At 42.6% G+C, this 17,981-nt stretch overlaps 1 protein-coding gene across 1 annotated transcript in view; it reads left to right on the forward strand.

The window, feature by feature from the left end:
- The first annotated feature begins 9,136 nt into the window (after nucleotides 1–9,136).
- The window catches only part of PATJ (PATJ crumbs cell polarity complex component), a 149,448-nt gene continuing 140,603 nt past the window's right edge, over nucleotides 9,137–17,981 (forward strand). Inside the window, exons 1-6 of the mRNA XM_061353426.1 lie at nucleotides 9,137–9,209; nucleotides 9,292–9,458; nucleotides 11,096–11,287; nucleotides 12,653–12,792; nucleotides 14,562–14,760; nucleotides 16,412–16,540. Of these exons, the coding sequence (XP_061209410.1) occupies nucleotides 9,188–9,209; nucleotides 9,292–9,458; nucleotides 11,096–11,287; nucleotides 12,653–12,792; nucleotides 14,562–14,760; nucleotides 16,412–16,540 (849 nt within the window). The 5' untranslated portion in view covers nucleotides 9,137–9,187. The remainder of the gene's footprint in view (nucleotides 9,210–9,291; nucleotides 9,459–11,095; nucleotides 11,288–12,652; nucleotides 12,793–14,561; nucleotides 14,761–16,411; nucleotides 16,541–17,981) is intronic.

Here is a 17,981-nt window from a genome sequence, read left to right on the forward strand (position 1 = left end):
GATGGAAACCACCACTGCCGTCAGCTGACTCGCATGCCCCGAAGGCGCCGCAGGGAGGAGCGGACCCGGCGGCGGGGGGGAAGGCCGCTGTCCTGCGGGGAGGGGCGGGAAGCGTGGCCCTACGGATGGTTCGCGGTTTGATGAGCGAACTGGTGTGGGATGTGGGGGAGATTGACCTCAGTAAACATGGCTCCGGAGACAGCTAATGGTCAGCGTACGAAGGCAGAGCGTGCCCCTACTCAAGATGGCGCCGGTGCCCTGATGAAAGATGGCGGCACCCGCCACCAGCACCTGACAGGATGGCTCGCACCTGCCCTTACTTAAGATGTCGGCCATGAGGCGCTCCGCCTCCGTTCGGGCCCGCGGGAGGCGTGGCGGCGGTGTGGGGCGGAGTTAAAAGGGAAAAGTGCCTCTGCTGCGTGTTGGGGTTACGAGGAGGCGAGTCAGTAGGAGCGGGACCTGCCCTGGCGCCTGAAGCGGGAGGGGAGCGGTGGGTAGGGTGAGGGCACTTCCTGCGAGAAGAGAGGTGAACTCTCCCTGCGCTTCCAAACACCTAAGCCGTGACTTTTGGCCCACCAGGTGACATCTTGTATCTGGGTGTTGGTCACTAAGGGTGTTCCTGGTGTTGTCTGGATTTGGCTGGTGCTTTGACAATGTTTTCAGAACCCCACAGAAGTGGTTAAAAGGGTGGTCTGTGTATCAGTGCTGCGGCAGATATGTATCACTGTGTCTGCATACCCACAGCAGTCAGAGTAAATAGTTCAAAATTCTTACTCTATTATCACATTAAATTGTGGTATTTATTGTTAAAGTGTTGTTTATTTTATTTTTAGAGGGGTACTAAGTGCCTGGAGCAGGCACGCTTTTATCTTTATCAGTGTTTGCTCTTTGTAAGGCATTCGGTGGTGGTGAAAATTTTAAACTGCCTGGAACTGGCCAGAGGGGAGACTGAGCTGAGCTCTTAGGCAGAAGCTCTTCCCTGTGAGGGTGCTGAGGCGCTGGTACAGGGTGCCCAGAGAAGCTGTGGCTGCCCCATCCCTGGCAGTGCTCAAGGCCAGGTTGGACACAGGGGCTTGGAGCAAGCTGCTCCAGTGGAAGGGGTCCCTGCCCGTGGCAGGGGTTGGAGCTGGAGGAGCTTTAAGGGCCCTTCCAACAAGAAACCAGGCTGGGATTCTATCATTGCCAAGCTTTTCCTCAAGTACTAACCTTTCTGAAGGTTGTTTCATGTCCTTGTGGTGTTTGATTTGGAAGGCATCAGTTGTGGGTTATGAATTTCTGGGGATTATGGACTGTTTATAGGAGATAGACCATGTGGAGTGAATTCACCCAGGAAAGGCAGTGTTCCTCTCTTAAGCTTACATCTGCTCTAGCAACATTTCCTGAAGAGAAGTAGGGACCTAGAAACTGCAAAAGAGGGAAAACAACTCCGAGGTAGTATTTAAGGAAATCTTGTTGTTGCGCAGCCCGTCGGGAAGTCCTTTGGCGTTATTGGCCATGATTTTGGTGACTGAATGGCGATTTGTACATGAGTGTGTTGCTACCAATGAGAGCTTTGTCACAGCCCCAGCTACTCAAAAGAATCAGTCAAACCGTGGATTTAAAACGTGTGGATGGCTGACACAGCTCAGCCAGTGCTGTGAAATATTGCCATCTAACAGCTTTTGGGGAGATTTGTGTAAACCAAATTGGCAGTCTTGACTTTAGCAAAGTATGCAAATGAAAATTGATACTCCTTCCAGCAACTGGAAGCGAAAGGCCGGGGCCAGAGTGTATTTTGTCATGAACTCAGCCCTCCGAGATCAAGACTGAGGTGCACTGATGAGAAAAGTGCTTGGCTCTTGTCTGCAGTGCATCTCTCGGATGGATAAATACAGGGCTTGCTGTTCATCACTGTCAAGGAAATTGTCACTTCTCACGAGCGCTACATTAATTAAAGCTGAGAGTAAGGACTGGGAAGTTAGGCATTTGGAGGCTGAATTTTTAAAGGAAGAGGATGGAATGATGTGTTCGTAGCATGTTGCGTGCTTTAATGCAACTGTTGTCGCTTAGTAAAGTAAAATGGGCACTAGAATGAGGAGCAAACAATCCAAAGAGGTAAAATTAATTTCCAAACCTTTTGTAGTCCTTACCCTATGCAGCTATAAGGGCTGTATAAGATCTGCAAATGAGCTAGTGAAACCAGGTAGCAGAATACAAATTGCTTTTGGAGTTTCCCTTGCCCCTTTTAGTCTGTGTACATACATATCTTTAAAAACCTGAATGTGGACTAATGCATGTTTTTCAGCGGTAGAAAGCACCCACAGTTCCTGCAATTAACTTCACCTAAATTGATACCTGTCCAGTATTTTGCAACTGTTAGTATTGTATTAAGTATTTTTAGTGTGAGGTGTCCCTGCCCATGGCAAGGGGGTTGGAACTTCATGATCTTAAGGTCCTTTCCAACCCTAACTATTCTGTGATTCTAATTAGCAGTTGCTTTTATTGCCATGGCAGGCAATATGCCGCATCTCCTGAGAGCCACAGGTAAGATGGTGTGTGTCAAGAGTGATGTTAGGAGCAGTGCTGGTTCTGGTGCGTGTTGTGAAAGGCAGCTGTTGTGCATTGCCAGTTTGGTGTTCTGTGGGGGAAGTATTATGACCCCTTAACTCCATCCAAGTCCCAGTCCTCCTGCAGCTTTTGATGTTTCCTTATGGGGAAGTGTAGGGGCTGCGCTGCTGAGGCTTGCCTTGCCTCTGGGAATTTGAGTTCAAAACGGCTCTGAATTCATGTTTGGACACTGATTTACTGCAAGGGAGTAAGAAGAAGCTGAAGCCCAAAACTGTTCAACACCACCCACATTGCACACTTTTCCCTGTCTGGGGAGTCTGGTGGCCATATTGACAGGTATAACCTTTAGGCCCATACACTGGCAAGGGAGGATTGCCTGAGAATTTACTTTGCTTTTAAGGTCTGCATTTCACAAAGCAGCTGCTCCCACTAGCTACTGCGACCAGACTCAGTGTCCTGTTTGGGAGCTTCAGCCTATATTCCCTGTCCCCATCTTCATAGAATGGTTTAGGGTTGGAAGGGACCTTAAAGCTCATCCAGCTCCAACCCCTGCCACAGGCAGGGACCCCTTCCACTGGGGCAGCTTGCTCCAAGCCCCTGTGTCCAACCTGGCCTTGAGCACTGCCAGGGATGGGGCAGCCACAGCTTCTCTGGGCACCCTGTGCCAGTGCCTCAGCACCCTCACAGAGAGGAATTCTTCCTAATGTCTAAGCAAAACCCCTCAGCAGCAGCACGGAGAGGCCAGGCCCTGCCCTGTTCTGAACTTCCAGTTCAGGTCACGGCTCTCCATTGCTCTCTGTTGCCGCCCGGCAGGCGGTTCGGGCCGAGCCGAGCCGGGCAGGGGCCGCTTGCGGCAGCGGCGCTTCTCCCACCGGGCCGTGCCCGGTCACGGGCGCTACGTGCCCGCCCGGCCGCTGTCTGCGGGCCGCTCCCTCCCCCGCGGAGGGCTCCGGCCCGGCCGTCCCTCGGGAGGCGGCCCTCCCGCCGCGCCGCCCCGGCTTCCTGCGCCGCAGGTGAGGCGGGCTCGCCCGCCGCTTCCCGCTTCCGCCCAGGTGAGAGCCGGCGGCCATCCCCCGCTCCGACCAGCGCCGCGTCCCGCCCGCAGGTACCGCGCGGTCCTGGCCCCTCAGCAGCGTCCCCAGAGCCAAGGGGAGCCGCCGCCCCCTGCTCGCCGCCGGCTCGGTCGCGGCCCCGGGCCCCCGCAGCCTGCCGAGGGCATGACTTCAGCAGTGGGGCTGAGGGCTCAAGGAAGGGCGGAGGGGCGGCGGCCGGTGAGGGCCTGAGGAGAGGCCTCGCTGCCCTCGTCGCATTGGGGCTGGCAGGTGTGGTGGTGTCTGGGAGGGGATGTCTCCCCCGGCAGGTAGAATCAGCTTATTGTGAGGGGTTTAATTCCTTCTTCATGCAGCGCTAGTGCTTGGTTCTGGTGTAGGTCCTCTGGAGAAGCGTTTTCTACATCTCGCTTCTTCAGCTCCTGACCCGTATCTGGATGTGAACACTGCCACAGTCAGCATACCTGCCCTTGCCCACAGACTCCCACCTCAATGCCCTTTAGGTTTTGGACACCAGGGCCCAAGGGGTCTCATTGACAGCCCCATAAAGCCTGGGGAGAGCTGCATGGCTCCTGAAGGAGTGTCCCAAGAGGCAGGAGTTGTCTTGGTGTTGTGCAAATAGTTCCCATTGCTTGGAGAGGCTGTGTCATGATGAGGAGAGGAGGTGGTGCTAGGCAAGTAATGGGTGGTTTGTAACACTTTCCATCAGTGCCTCTCAAACTTCAGAGATTATTAACAAAGCAGGTTTTTATTTAGGGGTGATTAATAGGAAAACAGTTCTTTTGTGTTCCTTGTGATTTTTGAAGCGTAGAAATTCAGAATGGTTCCAGGTCTAACAGCTCTGTGCCCCCATGGTTTATTGCCTACACCACCATCATAGTACCTTTAGGATTTATGGGCTAATTTCAGTAAAAGACAATATTTCTAACTCAGAAACAAGTTTTCCATGAGCTCTGTGAGAACAGGTTTCTTTGTTGCTTTGTGAAGAGCAGCTTCGGCATGAGCTCACCCTTCTTTTAGGCTTGAGGGAACCCATGCCAGTGCTTCCTGAGAGGCTGAGGTCCACAGCAGTTCAGGTTGTGCTTGTTGAAAGTTAGCATGCCTTGGGAGTGAGTAAGGCTTATTTTCATCTACATGGAGACATGTACATGCAGAGGTTTTGGTTGTTTTTTGCTTTCCATCTTATGGTCACTAATCATAGGTAACAGCAGGACGTGCTCAGTTTGCCCATGGAGTAGGGTTTTTATATTCAACAATATTTAGCTTTGACCTGCTTTACCCTGGAGATGTGGTGTATTTGTGTTCAGATACTCGCAGCACTGTTTGGTTGTTCTCTTCTTTAAGTGCCTGGAGCAGTCTACGCACTCTACAGCAGCGCTGCGCAGAACAGCAGGTTTTGGTCGTTTCATCAGAGAGGTGTGTGCTTGCTAAGCTTGGTTGGACTGACTTGTTCTGTACGTTCTGAATTGTTTCAGAACAGGGTGGAAAACGGAGCGTAATGTGTAGGACAGCAAAATATGTGTTAAAACAGTGTTTTTTTCACAGGACGTAGTTGCTTGATGGCGTGTGAACTATGCAGTTTCTAATATCTGGAGGTATAAGTGATGCTGTGGAAGGGCAGTTTAGGATTAAGACCACACCAACGAATGTTGCTTTCCCTTTGTTTTGCCTTTAGCAAATGTAGAACTATTTGGGCTGAAGTTTTCCAAGTCTGAGCTCTCTCTGATGGGGAAGGTAATGTGCACCATATCAGTCACTAGCTAACCTGTCCCTGGCAGTACTCAAGGCCAGGTTGGACAGGGCTTGGGCAACTTGCTGTAGTGGAAGGTGACCCTGCCCGTGGCAGGGAGTTGGAACTGGATGAGCTTTAAGGGCCCTTCCAACTCAAACCATTCTGTGGTTTCTGATTGGCGTCTGGCAGGGGGGTGATGGCAATGGAAGACTTAAACCTTTCAGCTCTTGTGATGACCTCTGCTGGCATCAGCATGGGGGAATTCATTTTTTCTCGGTCTGCTTTTGAAGAAGATCCAAGTCTTAGGATTTCATACAAAACCTCATGAAACTTTCCCACTCCCTATGATGCATTGAGTTCAAATCTCAAAAGTGAAGACAGTGAAAACCCAGATGCACGCTGTGCTGGGGTGTGGGTTGGGTTGGCTTTTTTTCTGGTGCTAAAAAACACTGAACTCTCTGAAATTCATTATTTTATCAGTGATTTTGCAGTTATCCTGGGAGTTCTGACATAAATTTTGAATGGAGATTTGCAGTTTTGTCTACCAATAAGATAAATCAGTGGCTCTAGAAATCAGAGAATGGAGCTAAGGAAGTTGAATGGGGAGTGGGTGCACTGATTTTAACATGCCAAGCCAAAGTTTTTTGGATCACTCTTCAAAATTATCACCTAGGAATGGACCTCCTGATTTAGCAACTGTCTGTTGACACCCTGCTTGGACTTAGCACTGGTGTTTGGAATTTGTTTAATGATAAGCTTATTGGGCTCCTAAAACAGCTCAACAATGCATGGAGTTTTGTGTTTCTCTGGTGCCCAAAAACTAGTCATAGAGACCTGTCCTCAATTATACATTACTTGAAAACTTTATATTAGTTTATATTTTCAGAGATCCCCACACACAAGACAGCGATGTTTACTTTAAAATATAACACACTTCCCCCCACCCAGAACTCTCTTCTTTTAAGAAAGAAAGGAGAACAAGGTAATACTGAGGATGGTTTTAACATATTGCACACACACAAATAATCAGTAAAAAATACTGCAAGCTGGCTGGAGGCCAGCTTTGATCACGAGGAATCCCAAAGTGCTGTGTAAACTTCAACTGTTACACAAACTGGACTTGAGGTCCACTTTGGCGTCCATCGGCACAGAGTGCTCTTCAGTGGTTCTTAGCGATGCTTTGGAGCAGCTCAACTTCCCTTTAATCTTCCCTCCACTCTTCTGCACCTCCTTCTCCAGGGGACTAGATGGAGCCTAGATCTCTTACCTATGTTTTTCTGCCTAAATGTTTCTTTCTTGGAATCGTACCCATTGCCATAATTGCTATTGTTACCCCTGCTGTAACGGAAAAACAGATTAATCTTAGGGACTGTCAGTGCGGCGCTTTGAGGCTGGTTTGAATGACGCAGGCTGTTTCTCAGGATGCAGTTTGCCAGTGCAGCTGAGCTGCTGCTGCAAGGTGTGGTCCTGCTGTCCTGGCACTTCTCAGCACCCTCCTGTGTGCCAGTGCTGGCACTTGGGAGCCAGCTGGGCAGAAAGCTCACCCTACCAAAACGTGAAGGCTTTGTCTTGCATGTTTGGCTCCCTGGTCCAGCTCACTATGAGATCAGATGAATGAATGCAAGCGCAGATGGAAAGGGAAGAACAAAATACATGAAAGAAGGCTGGAGAGCTGGACCAGCCTCTTGGCTTCAGCTATTAGATGGGCATGGTGCTGTCAAGTCATCATTATTTACTGCCGTGCTGGATTTCTTTTCTGGGTTTCATCTTTTCTTTTTCCTGTTGCTGGTTTAAAGGTGTTTCAAGCCACTTTTCCTCACAGGAGTTGTTTTGCATCCGTTTCTGATATTGTTTTGCTTGCTTTAGGGCTTTCTCTTTTCCCCTCTTTTAACTGCTGATATGAGGTAGAAAACCAGAGGAGGGAAGTGAATGGATGGAAGTTAAACTGGGAAGAAAGAACAAATTTCCATACTCTGTCCTGTTTTGTTAAGATTCATGCATCATTTTTAGTTAAAGAGGTTAAGTTTTGCCTTTTTGGTTTAGATGAAGACTCGGGAGTGTGTAAGGAAATGGTATTTTCATCTGTTCTTCAGAATCAGGTCTCAGCATAGAATCAAAGGCTCCTGTGCTCTTAGAAGTGTTGTATTTCAAATGGAAAAGAAAATAAAGCTACAGCACTTACGAAAGTTCTGATGTGTTCCTGAAAATCTGTCAGGGGTTCTACGGGTTTGCTGCTTCAACTCTTGCTATGAGTTTGATTTAGAATGACCTCCTAAATCTGTTAATAGTCTCGCAAAGCGACTCATTTTGCTTGGCCTTGGGTGGAAAGCATGCAAACCCACCAAGTACTGCAGGAATCCCTCCAGGAGCCAAAGCTGCTCAGATACAGTAAAGGTGCATAAATCTGCAGTTGTGCTCTGTGACAAACCTCTGCTGGTTTGTTTTGTTTTTTTTTTTTTAAATTAGGTAAGTCAACTTAATCTGAATCTTTAGGAGAAGCTTTTCACCTGCATAATTAATATTTCATTAAATATAAGTATCCTCCCAGAACTCAAGATGTTTTCAGTGTGAGCACAGACAGCATCAGCGACAGAGCTGAAAGATCAGAGGTCCTGCTGGGAGAGACCCCTGGGGATTTGCTTATCCTGGTGTCACATTCAGATGCATATGACCCTTTCTACACTTGAATTGCAAGATTAAAAAAGTAAATACTGAGCTATATATACCGAGCTATATATATATGTGTGGCTATTTATGTTCCAAAATAATTCCAAATACGTTATTCTGAAATTACAAAGTTATATGCTGGGTAGAGTTAAAATGAATTGTGCTATGAAATGGCTGGCTTATTTCAGAGGAGCTTGTACCAAGGGCAGAAATCTTGTTTTTTATGTGTTTTGGTTTAAATGCCTTGATAGGTTTCAGAATGACAGGCTCCACATCAGCATAATAACATGCAAGTAAGGGTACAAATTTATCATCGCTGCTAATTGCAAGCCTGTTGTTTTCATACTGCCATCTAGGCCTCAGCCCCAGTTGGGGACCTGTTCTGTTTGGCACTGTGGAGGAGCGTGATAAAGGATATTCTGTTCCTTAAAAGCTTGTCATGTGCATAGAAAAGAGAAAGGCAAGCTTCTGCAAGAGAAGGGAATGGGCTTCTTTCACCTGCTCACCACCAGGGCTGTCATTAGAATTGAACTCCCTTAGGAATGTGTTGGAATAGAGGTTGATTTGGCCAATTTGGGGCCTCAATACTATGTTGTCTTGTGAGTGCAGGGAACTTCATTGTTTTATATGGAGATGCAAGGTTTCTCCTATGTTGCCATGCAGCAGGGCTTAGCTGTCGTGATAAGAATACTGTCAACAATAATTGATGGGGTGGAAAGTCTCTTTTAAAAAAAGGAAGATTTTAACTGTATGTATATTTGAAAGATCAAAACTTTAATGTCCATATTCAAAATGATTTGGTTGAACACAGCTGTGTTTTAGTTTTTTGTGGATAATAACCTGATTTTTATAAACCAGGTTTTTATAACATGCATTTTTACTCATATTTGAAAGAGTTGTTCATATTCCTCCCAGGGTATGGAAGGAAAACATACAGAACAAGGATGGATTTGGGGATGTGCTGAGGCTGCAGCGCAACTATATTGAGAGCTTTGTTGAATACTTGCTGTAAACCACAGGGGTAGTAGTATTTTTCTTTAATTAAACTTGTTATAGTTAGCTTAGTATTTCATTACTGGATTTGTTGACTGTGTATCTGTTATCATTCTGCTTGTGTATGTAATTTATTCATTTGATTTCTTTTTAAACCTCATCTAGGTTATCCTGAGCAATTCCAAAAATACCCTTCACCATGCCTGAAAACCCTGCTGCAGGTATGTAGCCTGAATGTGATTACTCTTGTTACCCAGTGAGGAATGAAGCTTCATTCCTAACATGTATTGCTTTGTGGTGCAGATAAACAGCAGGTGCTGCAGATCCTTGATCGTCTGCAGGGGAAACTGTGTGAGAAGAGAGATTCCCAACATGCTGAAAACCTGGCTCTCCTACGTAACACACTCAGGAGCCCTTTGTTTAACCAGATCCTGACTCTCCAGCAGTCCATCAAGCAGCTGAAGGAGCAGGTGAGTGTAAAATGACAGTTGGTGGGATGATAACTATGGCGAACTTGGAATGTAAAATGGGGTATGTAGGTGGGTGTTAATCAGGGCACTCTCATTAATCAGCTGTGACTTGGTGTGGGTGAATGTTGGGCTTTTTGTTTTGGTCAAGTTAGTATCTACAGAGCCACTACTGAAAGGAGAAGTGATACTGCCACAAACAGGTCATAGGGCAACATGCTTTGAAAGGAATGCAGAAGAGGCAGGCATTGAGAAGTACGTCAGCTGGAAAAAAGCATCTGCAAAAAACATCAGCTCTAGTATTTTGAGTTCTGAACACAGTTGGAGCTGGGATCCTTTGTTTTTCACAGAAGTTAAATACTGTTTATCTGCTAACTGGCAGCATCTTTTCTCCTTACAAAACATCATCACTTAGTTCCTGCTGACTTGTACAAGAATGATTAACCTGCTTTGGGGAAAAAAAAAATAATCTAGGAAACCACTCCTGAAGATTTTCCAAGCTCTGATGCAGATGTACCCAAGATAGCTTTAAATGACTTGGCTTCAGCAGTGAAAGGGCCTTGTGTAAATTGGTTTATAATGCTGACTGACCCTTAGATTTTGTGAACATGGGCATCAGTGACGCCTCTGCATGAACAGGTCTTACCGTGCAGTTAGCAGAGTCAGGCATGCAGACTTAAAAACAGGGACTAACTTGGCATGTCCTAAGCAGTAGCAATCCCTGTCTCTGCTGCTACTGCCCTAAGATCACTTATCAAAGATCGTACTTTGTGACAGTGGCATAATAGATTTTATACTCAGAGTGTCCAGAATTATATCTAGAAAATTTAAGTTTTCTTGAAATTCTTTTAAAGCATGTTTTTTAAACATATATGTCCCATCCTCAGCACAGTGTTCAAGGCCAGCTTGGATGGGGCTTTGAGCAACCTGTTCTAGTGGAAGGTGTCCCTGCCCATGGCAGGGGGCTGGAACTAGGTGAACTTTAAGGTCCCATCCAGTCCAAACCATTCTAGGGTTCTGTGTCTGACATGAGCAGTTTCATTCAGAATGGGACTTTTCAGTTTCTTACGTTGCACTGGGAATATTTCTTCATTTCTTCATTATCTGTCAGACTTGAAATTGAACTGCAAGTTTTAGCAAAAATAGCATGGCCAAGGGTGGGTGGTTTGTACCCCAGGCTCTCTCTGGGAAGAAGATAATAGAGAGCAGGCCTTCGGCTCCTGAGTGGCTCTTAAAAAAAAATGGATTCTTGTGCCAAATTTGTCTAGGTTTGCCTGACAGTTTCAACAGCACTTGAGTGATTCTTTAATGTTTGGTGCTTTTTGCACGTGCTGTTTCTGGAATATCAGGGTGAAAAGAGAATAATGGGCCAGGCAGGGAAGCATCATGAAAGAAACAGAGAAAATGAGTGGACTAGAAACACAGCTGAAATATTCAGGGAACTTTCCTTCTGAAAAACAGTTTAAATTTGGTAGCTTGCTTATAGCTTATATATTAACATTACCTTATTTATACAGGTGGGTATATTTGTGTTAATAGGCATCTATGAGCATATGTATGCTTTCTTCTTCGGCAGTCTTCACATGATATATGTAGGAATATCTTAATAGTTTTTCTACATCTTTGTTAATTTTCAACAGCTCAATTATATGCCTCCCGACCGTTATGTAGATTTTGATTTTACCAAGAGAGGTCTGCTAGTCTTTGCTGACAAATCAATTGCTGCTGGGAGCATGTATACACCATGCAGTTCACTTGAACTCAAAGCATCTACCTTCACTCCAAACCTGGGAGTTAATGAATTTAACCAAATCATCCAACAGATGGCAAAGGTAAGGCTTTCAGGTTTAGTGAACCAAACTTATTTTCCTTGAATGTCAAAAGTTTTTCTTCTTCCAGGCTTTTGTAGCACATTTTCAAACATGCTTTTTTTGCTGTGTATCTGGGAGTGTGGTGCCTCCTAGGCAGTCAGAGAGTAGAAGTGCTGAGGATAACTTTGCCCTGTGAAAGATCAGGCAGTGGTTTGGTGTTTGGGTTTGTTACTGTTTTTCTTTCTTTGCCATGTTTTTTTTTTTGCCTTTGTACCAAAGGCATTGATGTAGATAAGAAACTCCAGTTGGCAGAAAATGTTTTGGGTGCTTGATGACACTTAATTGGAAATGGACATTTTCTGCTTAAACTTATTTTGATGGAGAGACTTGTTTTATCAAGCACATTTTAAATTGGAAATGTCCCAACTTGGTTAATATATGGACAGTGCAAATGATTAAAAGACCTGGCATGTAATATTTTATTTAACTCTTCATTTAGTATGTCTAAACTTTGCCAGGCAGATGCTGATTTCATTAACATGTGATGTAGCATGTACCGGATGCTTATGGAAGTTGTACAGGTGCAGACACCACCTATGTGGAACTGGCATTTATGCCACAAATGTATTGTTCTGTGTTACTTTGAACCATTAATGTAATTGGTTACTCAGGCCTTGCTATAGTAAGTAACTGTTGCTAATTGCCTACCTTAATGTACCTGTAATATTTTGAGCATAACTCTTCTCATTACTGTGTCATTAACTCATCAGATAAAAGATTTAGCAGTGAGGACTCAACATTATTTTAGATAAACCAGCTGTGATGGCAGTGCATTATCTAAGTAATATTTCCCAGTAAACACCTGCAGAAATCTTGTATTAGAACTGAAAAGCAAGCAGCTTTTCACAAAAGCCAGCTCTTTGTAGCATCTAGTGTGAAGTTGCAGGGAGGGGAAGGAAATTAAGTTCTTTATTTAAAAGCTGCAATCTTTTGAACACACACCTAAAAATCAGCATTAAACACAAGGGGAGCCAAAAGACAAGTCATTTAGTTTAGCTATGCAGCGTTTCCAGAAATCCCAAATATATTGCTCTAGACAGCACTTCGTTCATAGTTTTCATCCAGTTTGGAATTCATCTCATAATGTGAATGAAGTGTGAAAGCAGCTCTTAAATTCCCTGAGGTTTCAGAACCTCAGAGTACTCACATATCCAATACTTTGCTATATTAAAAATAATAAATGGAGGAGCTTTTATAGAAATAACATATTCAGTATTTTGCCTTTGTTTAGTCTTAGGAGGCGAATAATTCTCCGGGTGTTCATAAATCTTAAATTAGCTCATTGTATTGAGTTAAAAATTAGTATATATTTTTCTCTTTTATTAGGGGAGGCAAATAGAATCAATAAAGATTGAAAAGCCTTCTGTTGGAGGTCTTGGATTTAGCGTGGTTGCCCTTAAAAATCACAGCTTGGGAGAAGTTGGTATCTTTGTGAAGGAAGTCCAGCCAGGAAGCATAGCTGACAGGTGAGATCTTTATAATTGTATTGGAAAATTGCAGTGTTTCCATGAAGGGAAAAGTCATGACTTTCACATTGAAAACTATCAGACTCACATGTTTTTCTGGGTTATCGGGTGGGGTGTTTTGATGTTGGTATCTTGAATTTTGACTTTTCAACTAAATGGCCTTGTGTTTTGAGGATTGGATTTTCTGATGAGTTTTAAATATCTAAGCCATTCATAAATGGAATTTCCAGAAATCATGACTCACTTGAAAGAATCTTGAGAACTGATTAAAAAAACAAAAGAAAACTCAGAAAAGAATACAAGGAAAATAAAAATTAGCCTTCATTTGATTCTTTTTATGCATTGTGTCCCTGAAATATTTCCCCCCTCCTTGTTTCTTTATTTATGTGCCTATGACAATGCCCTATTTATAGTTGGTTTTGCTGTTTGTTTCCTGTGTAAATTTAGATCCAGTCCTCCCGACAGATCCCTGCACAGATGTCATCATAGAATCAAGGCTTCAGGCAGTTTCTTCCTGTATTGTCTGTGGGTTTTCACCCAACAACAAAAGACAGAGCAATCCTTTAAAAATAAAATGTGATTGTAAAACCACAAGAGTTGGCATGAGACAAATGCAGTGCTTGGAATTATGTTTCAAGAAAATGTGTCTAGATTTCAAGTCATTGGTGTCACTTTTTAAATAACACATGTCAGGAAGTGCCAACACAGGATGACAAAAAGAGTGGGGAGAGGTTGGAATGATAATGGCTATGGGCCCACAGAGAACACACCAGAGAACTCTTAAAGAAAAGCATATTAGGCTCTTTCAAAGTGGAGACAGATGGACTGATCCGGATGTCAAAGGAGGGTGAATATCTCACTTTAGGGTTTGATGACCTGCTGCTCACTTTCTTTGATGAGAGAATCTAAAATATGGTTCGTGCTTGAAGAAAGTGATTTCTGGGAAACATCTTCAACGTTGCATGATAAAAAGGAGGTTTAAAATGCGTTAGTTAAGATGTGCAGTTATATTGTTTCGGAGTTTATAAATTTCCCCAGCAGGCTTCCTATTTTGCTTCTGAGACAAGATGTCCTGGAGACTTTTTTTTGGATTCCTACAGAGCTTTGAAGGCAGTGTCTGTCTAAGTAACAGTTTGGTCTCGTGCTCAGAATGAATATTTAACAAAGGAGATGAGTGATGGTTTCTCTCTTGTCACAAATCTAAATTCATCACTAGGGCGAATTAACTGTGACATTGTGTATTATCTCAAGGTACAACTTGAACTGTGTATTGCTCAAAGGAAGTTTCATGCCTGAAGTTTGATACTGTAAATTCTAAGTAAAATAAAAATATGCAGCTCAACAGTCTTTAGATTAAATAATGATATAAACCAATATCATAGCCTGAGTTGTGCGTACTTGGAGGTAATATCGTGTAGTGCTAAACATAATGAAGAATAGTTCCTAGTTCATTCTGTAACTACAAAACTATTTTTTTTTCATGCCCTGTAATTCAATATTATCAAGAAAAGATGAGGGAATTTCATGGAATTTTGAATAGAAGAAAAGGAAAATATTGAGCACATGTCTGTGCTGCGTTAGGGTTGGAACACAATACATTGCATGTAGTTTGGGTGTTGGTGAAGACAGTCTAATAGCCAGATTTTAAAAACTATATAAATATTTAACCTTACATAATTGTGTATTTTGCATATTCTTATTTAAATTACACAAGCCTCTTGTGAAGTCACTATGCTGTCTTTTACATTTTCTTTCAATGTTTTGTTCAGGGATCAAAGACTAAAGGAAAACGACCACATACTGGCCATTAATTGCACCCCATTGGATCAGAACATTTCCCATCAGCACGCTATTGCCCTCCTCCAGCAAGCCACAGGATCCCTACATCTGATCGTGGCTAGGGAGCCAGTTCAAGGGAACAGCAGAACTTCAGCTGTCTTATTAAGTGATATAAATCCACCTGAGACTGTGAGTTATTGTAATACTGTCAAAATCAGATTTTGAACTATGCTGGATATTTTTTTTTGTGGTTATGTTTGTGTTAGCAAGCTTTGCATATAGGGATTTTTCTTTAATCAGATTTTCTATGTGATGACATTTCATTTAGACTGATCATGCAATAAGTATAAGGCTGCCTTTGCAAAGCTGTGTGAGGTTGTTATAAAATAGATCCTGGGTTTTTAGGGGATAGCAGAAGCTGTAGTAGCTCAACATATTCTTAATAGCAGGGTCTGTTCAGCATAGGCTGGGTAAAGCATTTTACATGTATACCCATCTGAAACTTAGTTGTGCTCAGCCATTAAAGATGCTCTGATTACATCTTAAAAGAGTGTAAACATAACCTGTCCTGAACACTGCTTGAAATACCCCAGCCAATTTAAACTTGAACTGCTCAAAACAAAAAGCCTTGTCTTTGCTTTAAAAGCAAAGAAAAAAGTATCTGCTAAAGAACCTCTCAATCTAATTATCGGTTTGGGGGGGGGTTAAACTGCAAATTACATTGATTGTGAACCCTTTTGTTTTCTTGACCAAGGAGAGGTTGTCAGTGGGACATATAATAAGCTAGGGCTGAACTTCCATGTGTTCAAACCATATGGTCCAGGTGGCTTCACTGAATTTGGTCAGACTGTACACCTAAATCCACGGTTTGCAGTACTGGAATCTTAATTTATTATGCTAGTAGGTTTTGTTGAAAATCTGCTTAAGAACAGTGCTTTTCCTTATTCTCAGTAATTATTTCCTTCATGATTATTCCAGAGCTAGTGAAATCTGAAGGTTTTAGTGGATAATCAATATTGTTTATTGCACTGAAAATTTTAAAGAATTAAACTTTAACTGCTTTTTCATTGAAAGATCTGCACTGAACAGACTAACAAAATAAAATACAAATATATCTCTCTACAGGGGGTCTTTAAACTTCTTTTATGATATTTAACTGGCTTTGGCAAAGATTTTCAGTATGCTAATAAATCCTTTATTCACAGAAGACTTAAATCTGCCTACTTTGCTCCATTTTGGTTTCTATGAGATACTAATCTGACAGAAACATTGGCTGGGTTTGGGTTGCTTAACAGCTTTGTTATTTTCAGATTGTATTGTAGAACATAAGGTCATGGTACAGTGTAGCTTAGAAACATGCTTCCAATTCAGTATGGCAGAACATCGTACTGCGCTATTAATTCAGCATGTACTGGTGGTGTTTAGAGTGTGTAAGTGAAATAACAGAAATAAGAATCTGGGCAATGCTAAGTGAAAACTAGGCCAGTGCAAGCCTCTGTTTTTCTCTGTTGTTTGTAATACTCTTGATTTATGAAAAAGCAAAAGGATAGTTTTCGTTTTGGCAAGAAAATCTTGAAATTGTTTTTTCTTAGTCAAGATTTTCTTCCTAGTATCCTGTTATCCTGAAAGCAAAAGACAAAGTGTATGTTTAAAAACAGATGAGAAATCCCACTGCGTATTTATAAGGAAATGAAGCTGACTGAACAAAATCCAACAGATCTCCAGTATGTGGGGCAGGGAGAGAAAATTGTTCTGATTAATTCTTATTCCTGGTACATGTGAAAGTGAGAAACATTAAAGATCAGCTGAAATTAAAATCTCCTGTTTCTATTAATTGCAGATTCACTGGGGCCACATTGAAGACGTTGAGCTGATTAACGATGGTTCAGGATTAGGCTTTGGAATTGTAGGAGGAAAATCGAGTGGAGTAGTTGTAAGAACAATTGTTCCTGGGGGATTAGCAGATCGGGTAATTTGTTATATTATGTCACTTCTTGTTTGATTGTAGAGTATAATTAACTGGTTTTGACAGTCTTAAAATAAACTAATACACTTAAACAAAAGGAAGCTGATAGCATCAAAGTCTGAATGCCAGCATATACTTCATAAATAAATGTTGAAGCTATGATTGAGGAAAAAGTCAGCACCTGATATGAATTAAGTTGTTTCTCAGACATGCTCTGGCTTTTATAACACTGAGCGTGAAGAAATTTGGAAAAGTTGTCTAACCTTCAGATATATTCAGATTATTTGTTCTCCTCCAGACTGACCAAAGGCTGAACATATCAAAAGTAGTGAAAGTATTTGAACATTCTCTATAGAATTTGGGATATTTGAGACAAAGTCTCCAGATGAATTGCCAGGCAAGAGAATCTGCCTGGCAGATTGAACAATTGAAGTAATTGCATTGCAAATTTCACTTCATAGATTAAAGATGTCCTGGTTTTAGTGGGTTTTATTTTAAAGGGGTTTGATCCCTGCCTTGCTGCCTGATCAGTTCAGGGAGACACTTAGGACTGATGCAAACTTTTTATAGTTATTGATACCTTTAAAGTTGCACAGGTACAGTTTGCAACCTTTGATTGCTAATCTTTAGAGACTCACTGCTGAGTGTTGATACATTTTAGGAGTAGAACATGTACAATAGCAAAACAGATACGGATTTTTAACGTGAATTTGGTCATGTCAAGTTATAATATTTGGGGTCTGGAATGCATACATATCTGGTAGGTGGCAGAGGTACTTCCTCTGGTATAGGATGGAAACAAAAGCTGGAGTTTCAGAGAGCTTTACTGGAAAATGTTGGCTTTTCCTTGGCTTCCGCTCTCTGAACCTGTCATCTATAAATGAGTATTTTTTAATTACTGTGTAACACCTGTTTTGCTGTAAGGAATAAAGTGTTTTGGCTACAAATGAAGGACGTAAGTTAAGAACTCACCACATCATTCTCAGCTGAAGGACATGTCACTAAGACCATGTGAAATAATGAGCACATACCCATGTTAAAATTGGGTGAGTTTGGAAATGAGTTTGAGTTAGTTCTGGGCAAAACTCTGCTATGAGTGCAGTATAAATGAATGCATCTAAGGTGGTGCTGATCAATACCAGCTGAGAATTTGTTCCTATGAATGCTTGCTTATAATAGGAATGATGATGGAGGTCATGAATCATAATTATAATGTAAAAAATGGTTTATGTGGGGTCTTGTCACCTTCAGTGGATTTACTCACCCACGTTGGAGCTAGTCATATGACAAAAGAATTGCCAGGCTCATATAGGAGTATTAGGAAAAACTCTTAGAATTCTTAAATGAAAATGCTGGTTTTTGTATTTTAACCCTTTCCTGTTGAGGAATATTCTATAAAAGAGCAATACATAAACTGTGAGATTATAAAACTCTGTTACTGTCT

This window comes from Neopsephotus bourkii, unplaced genomic scaffold (assembly GCF_033783945.1).
Source record: "Neopsephotus bourkii isolate Nb327-2 ecotype Australia unplaced genomic scaffold, CSIRO-AGI_Nbou_v1 NB_673, whole genome shotgun sequence".
Taxonomy (NCBI): domain Eukaryota; kingdom Metazoa; phylum Chordata; class Aves; order Psittaciformes; family Psittacidae; genus Neopsephotus; species Neopsephotus bourkii.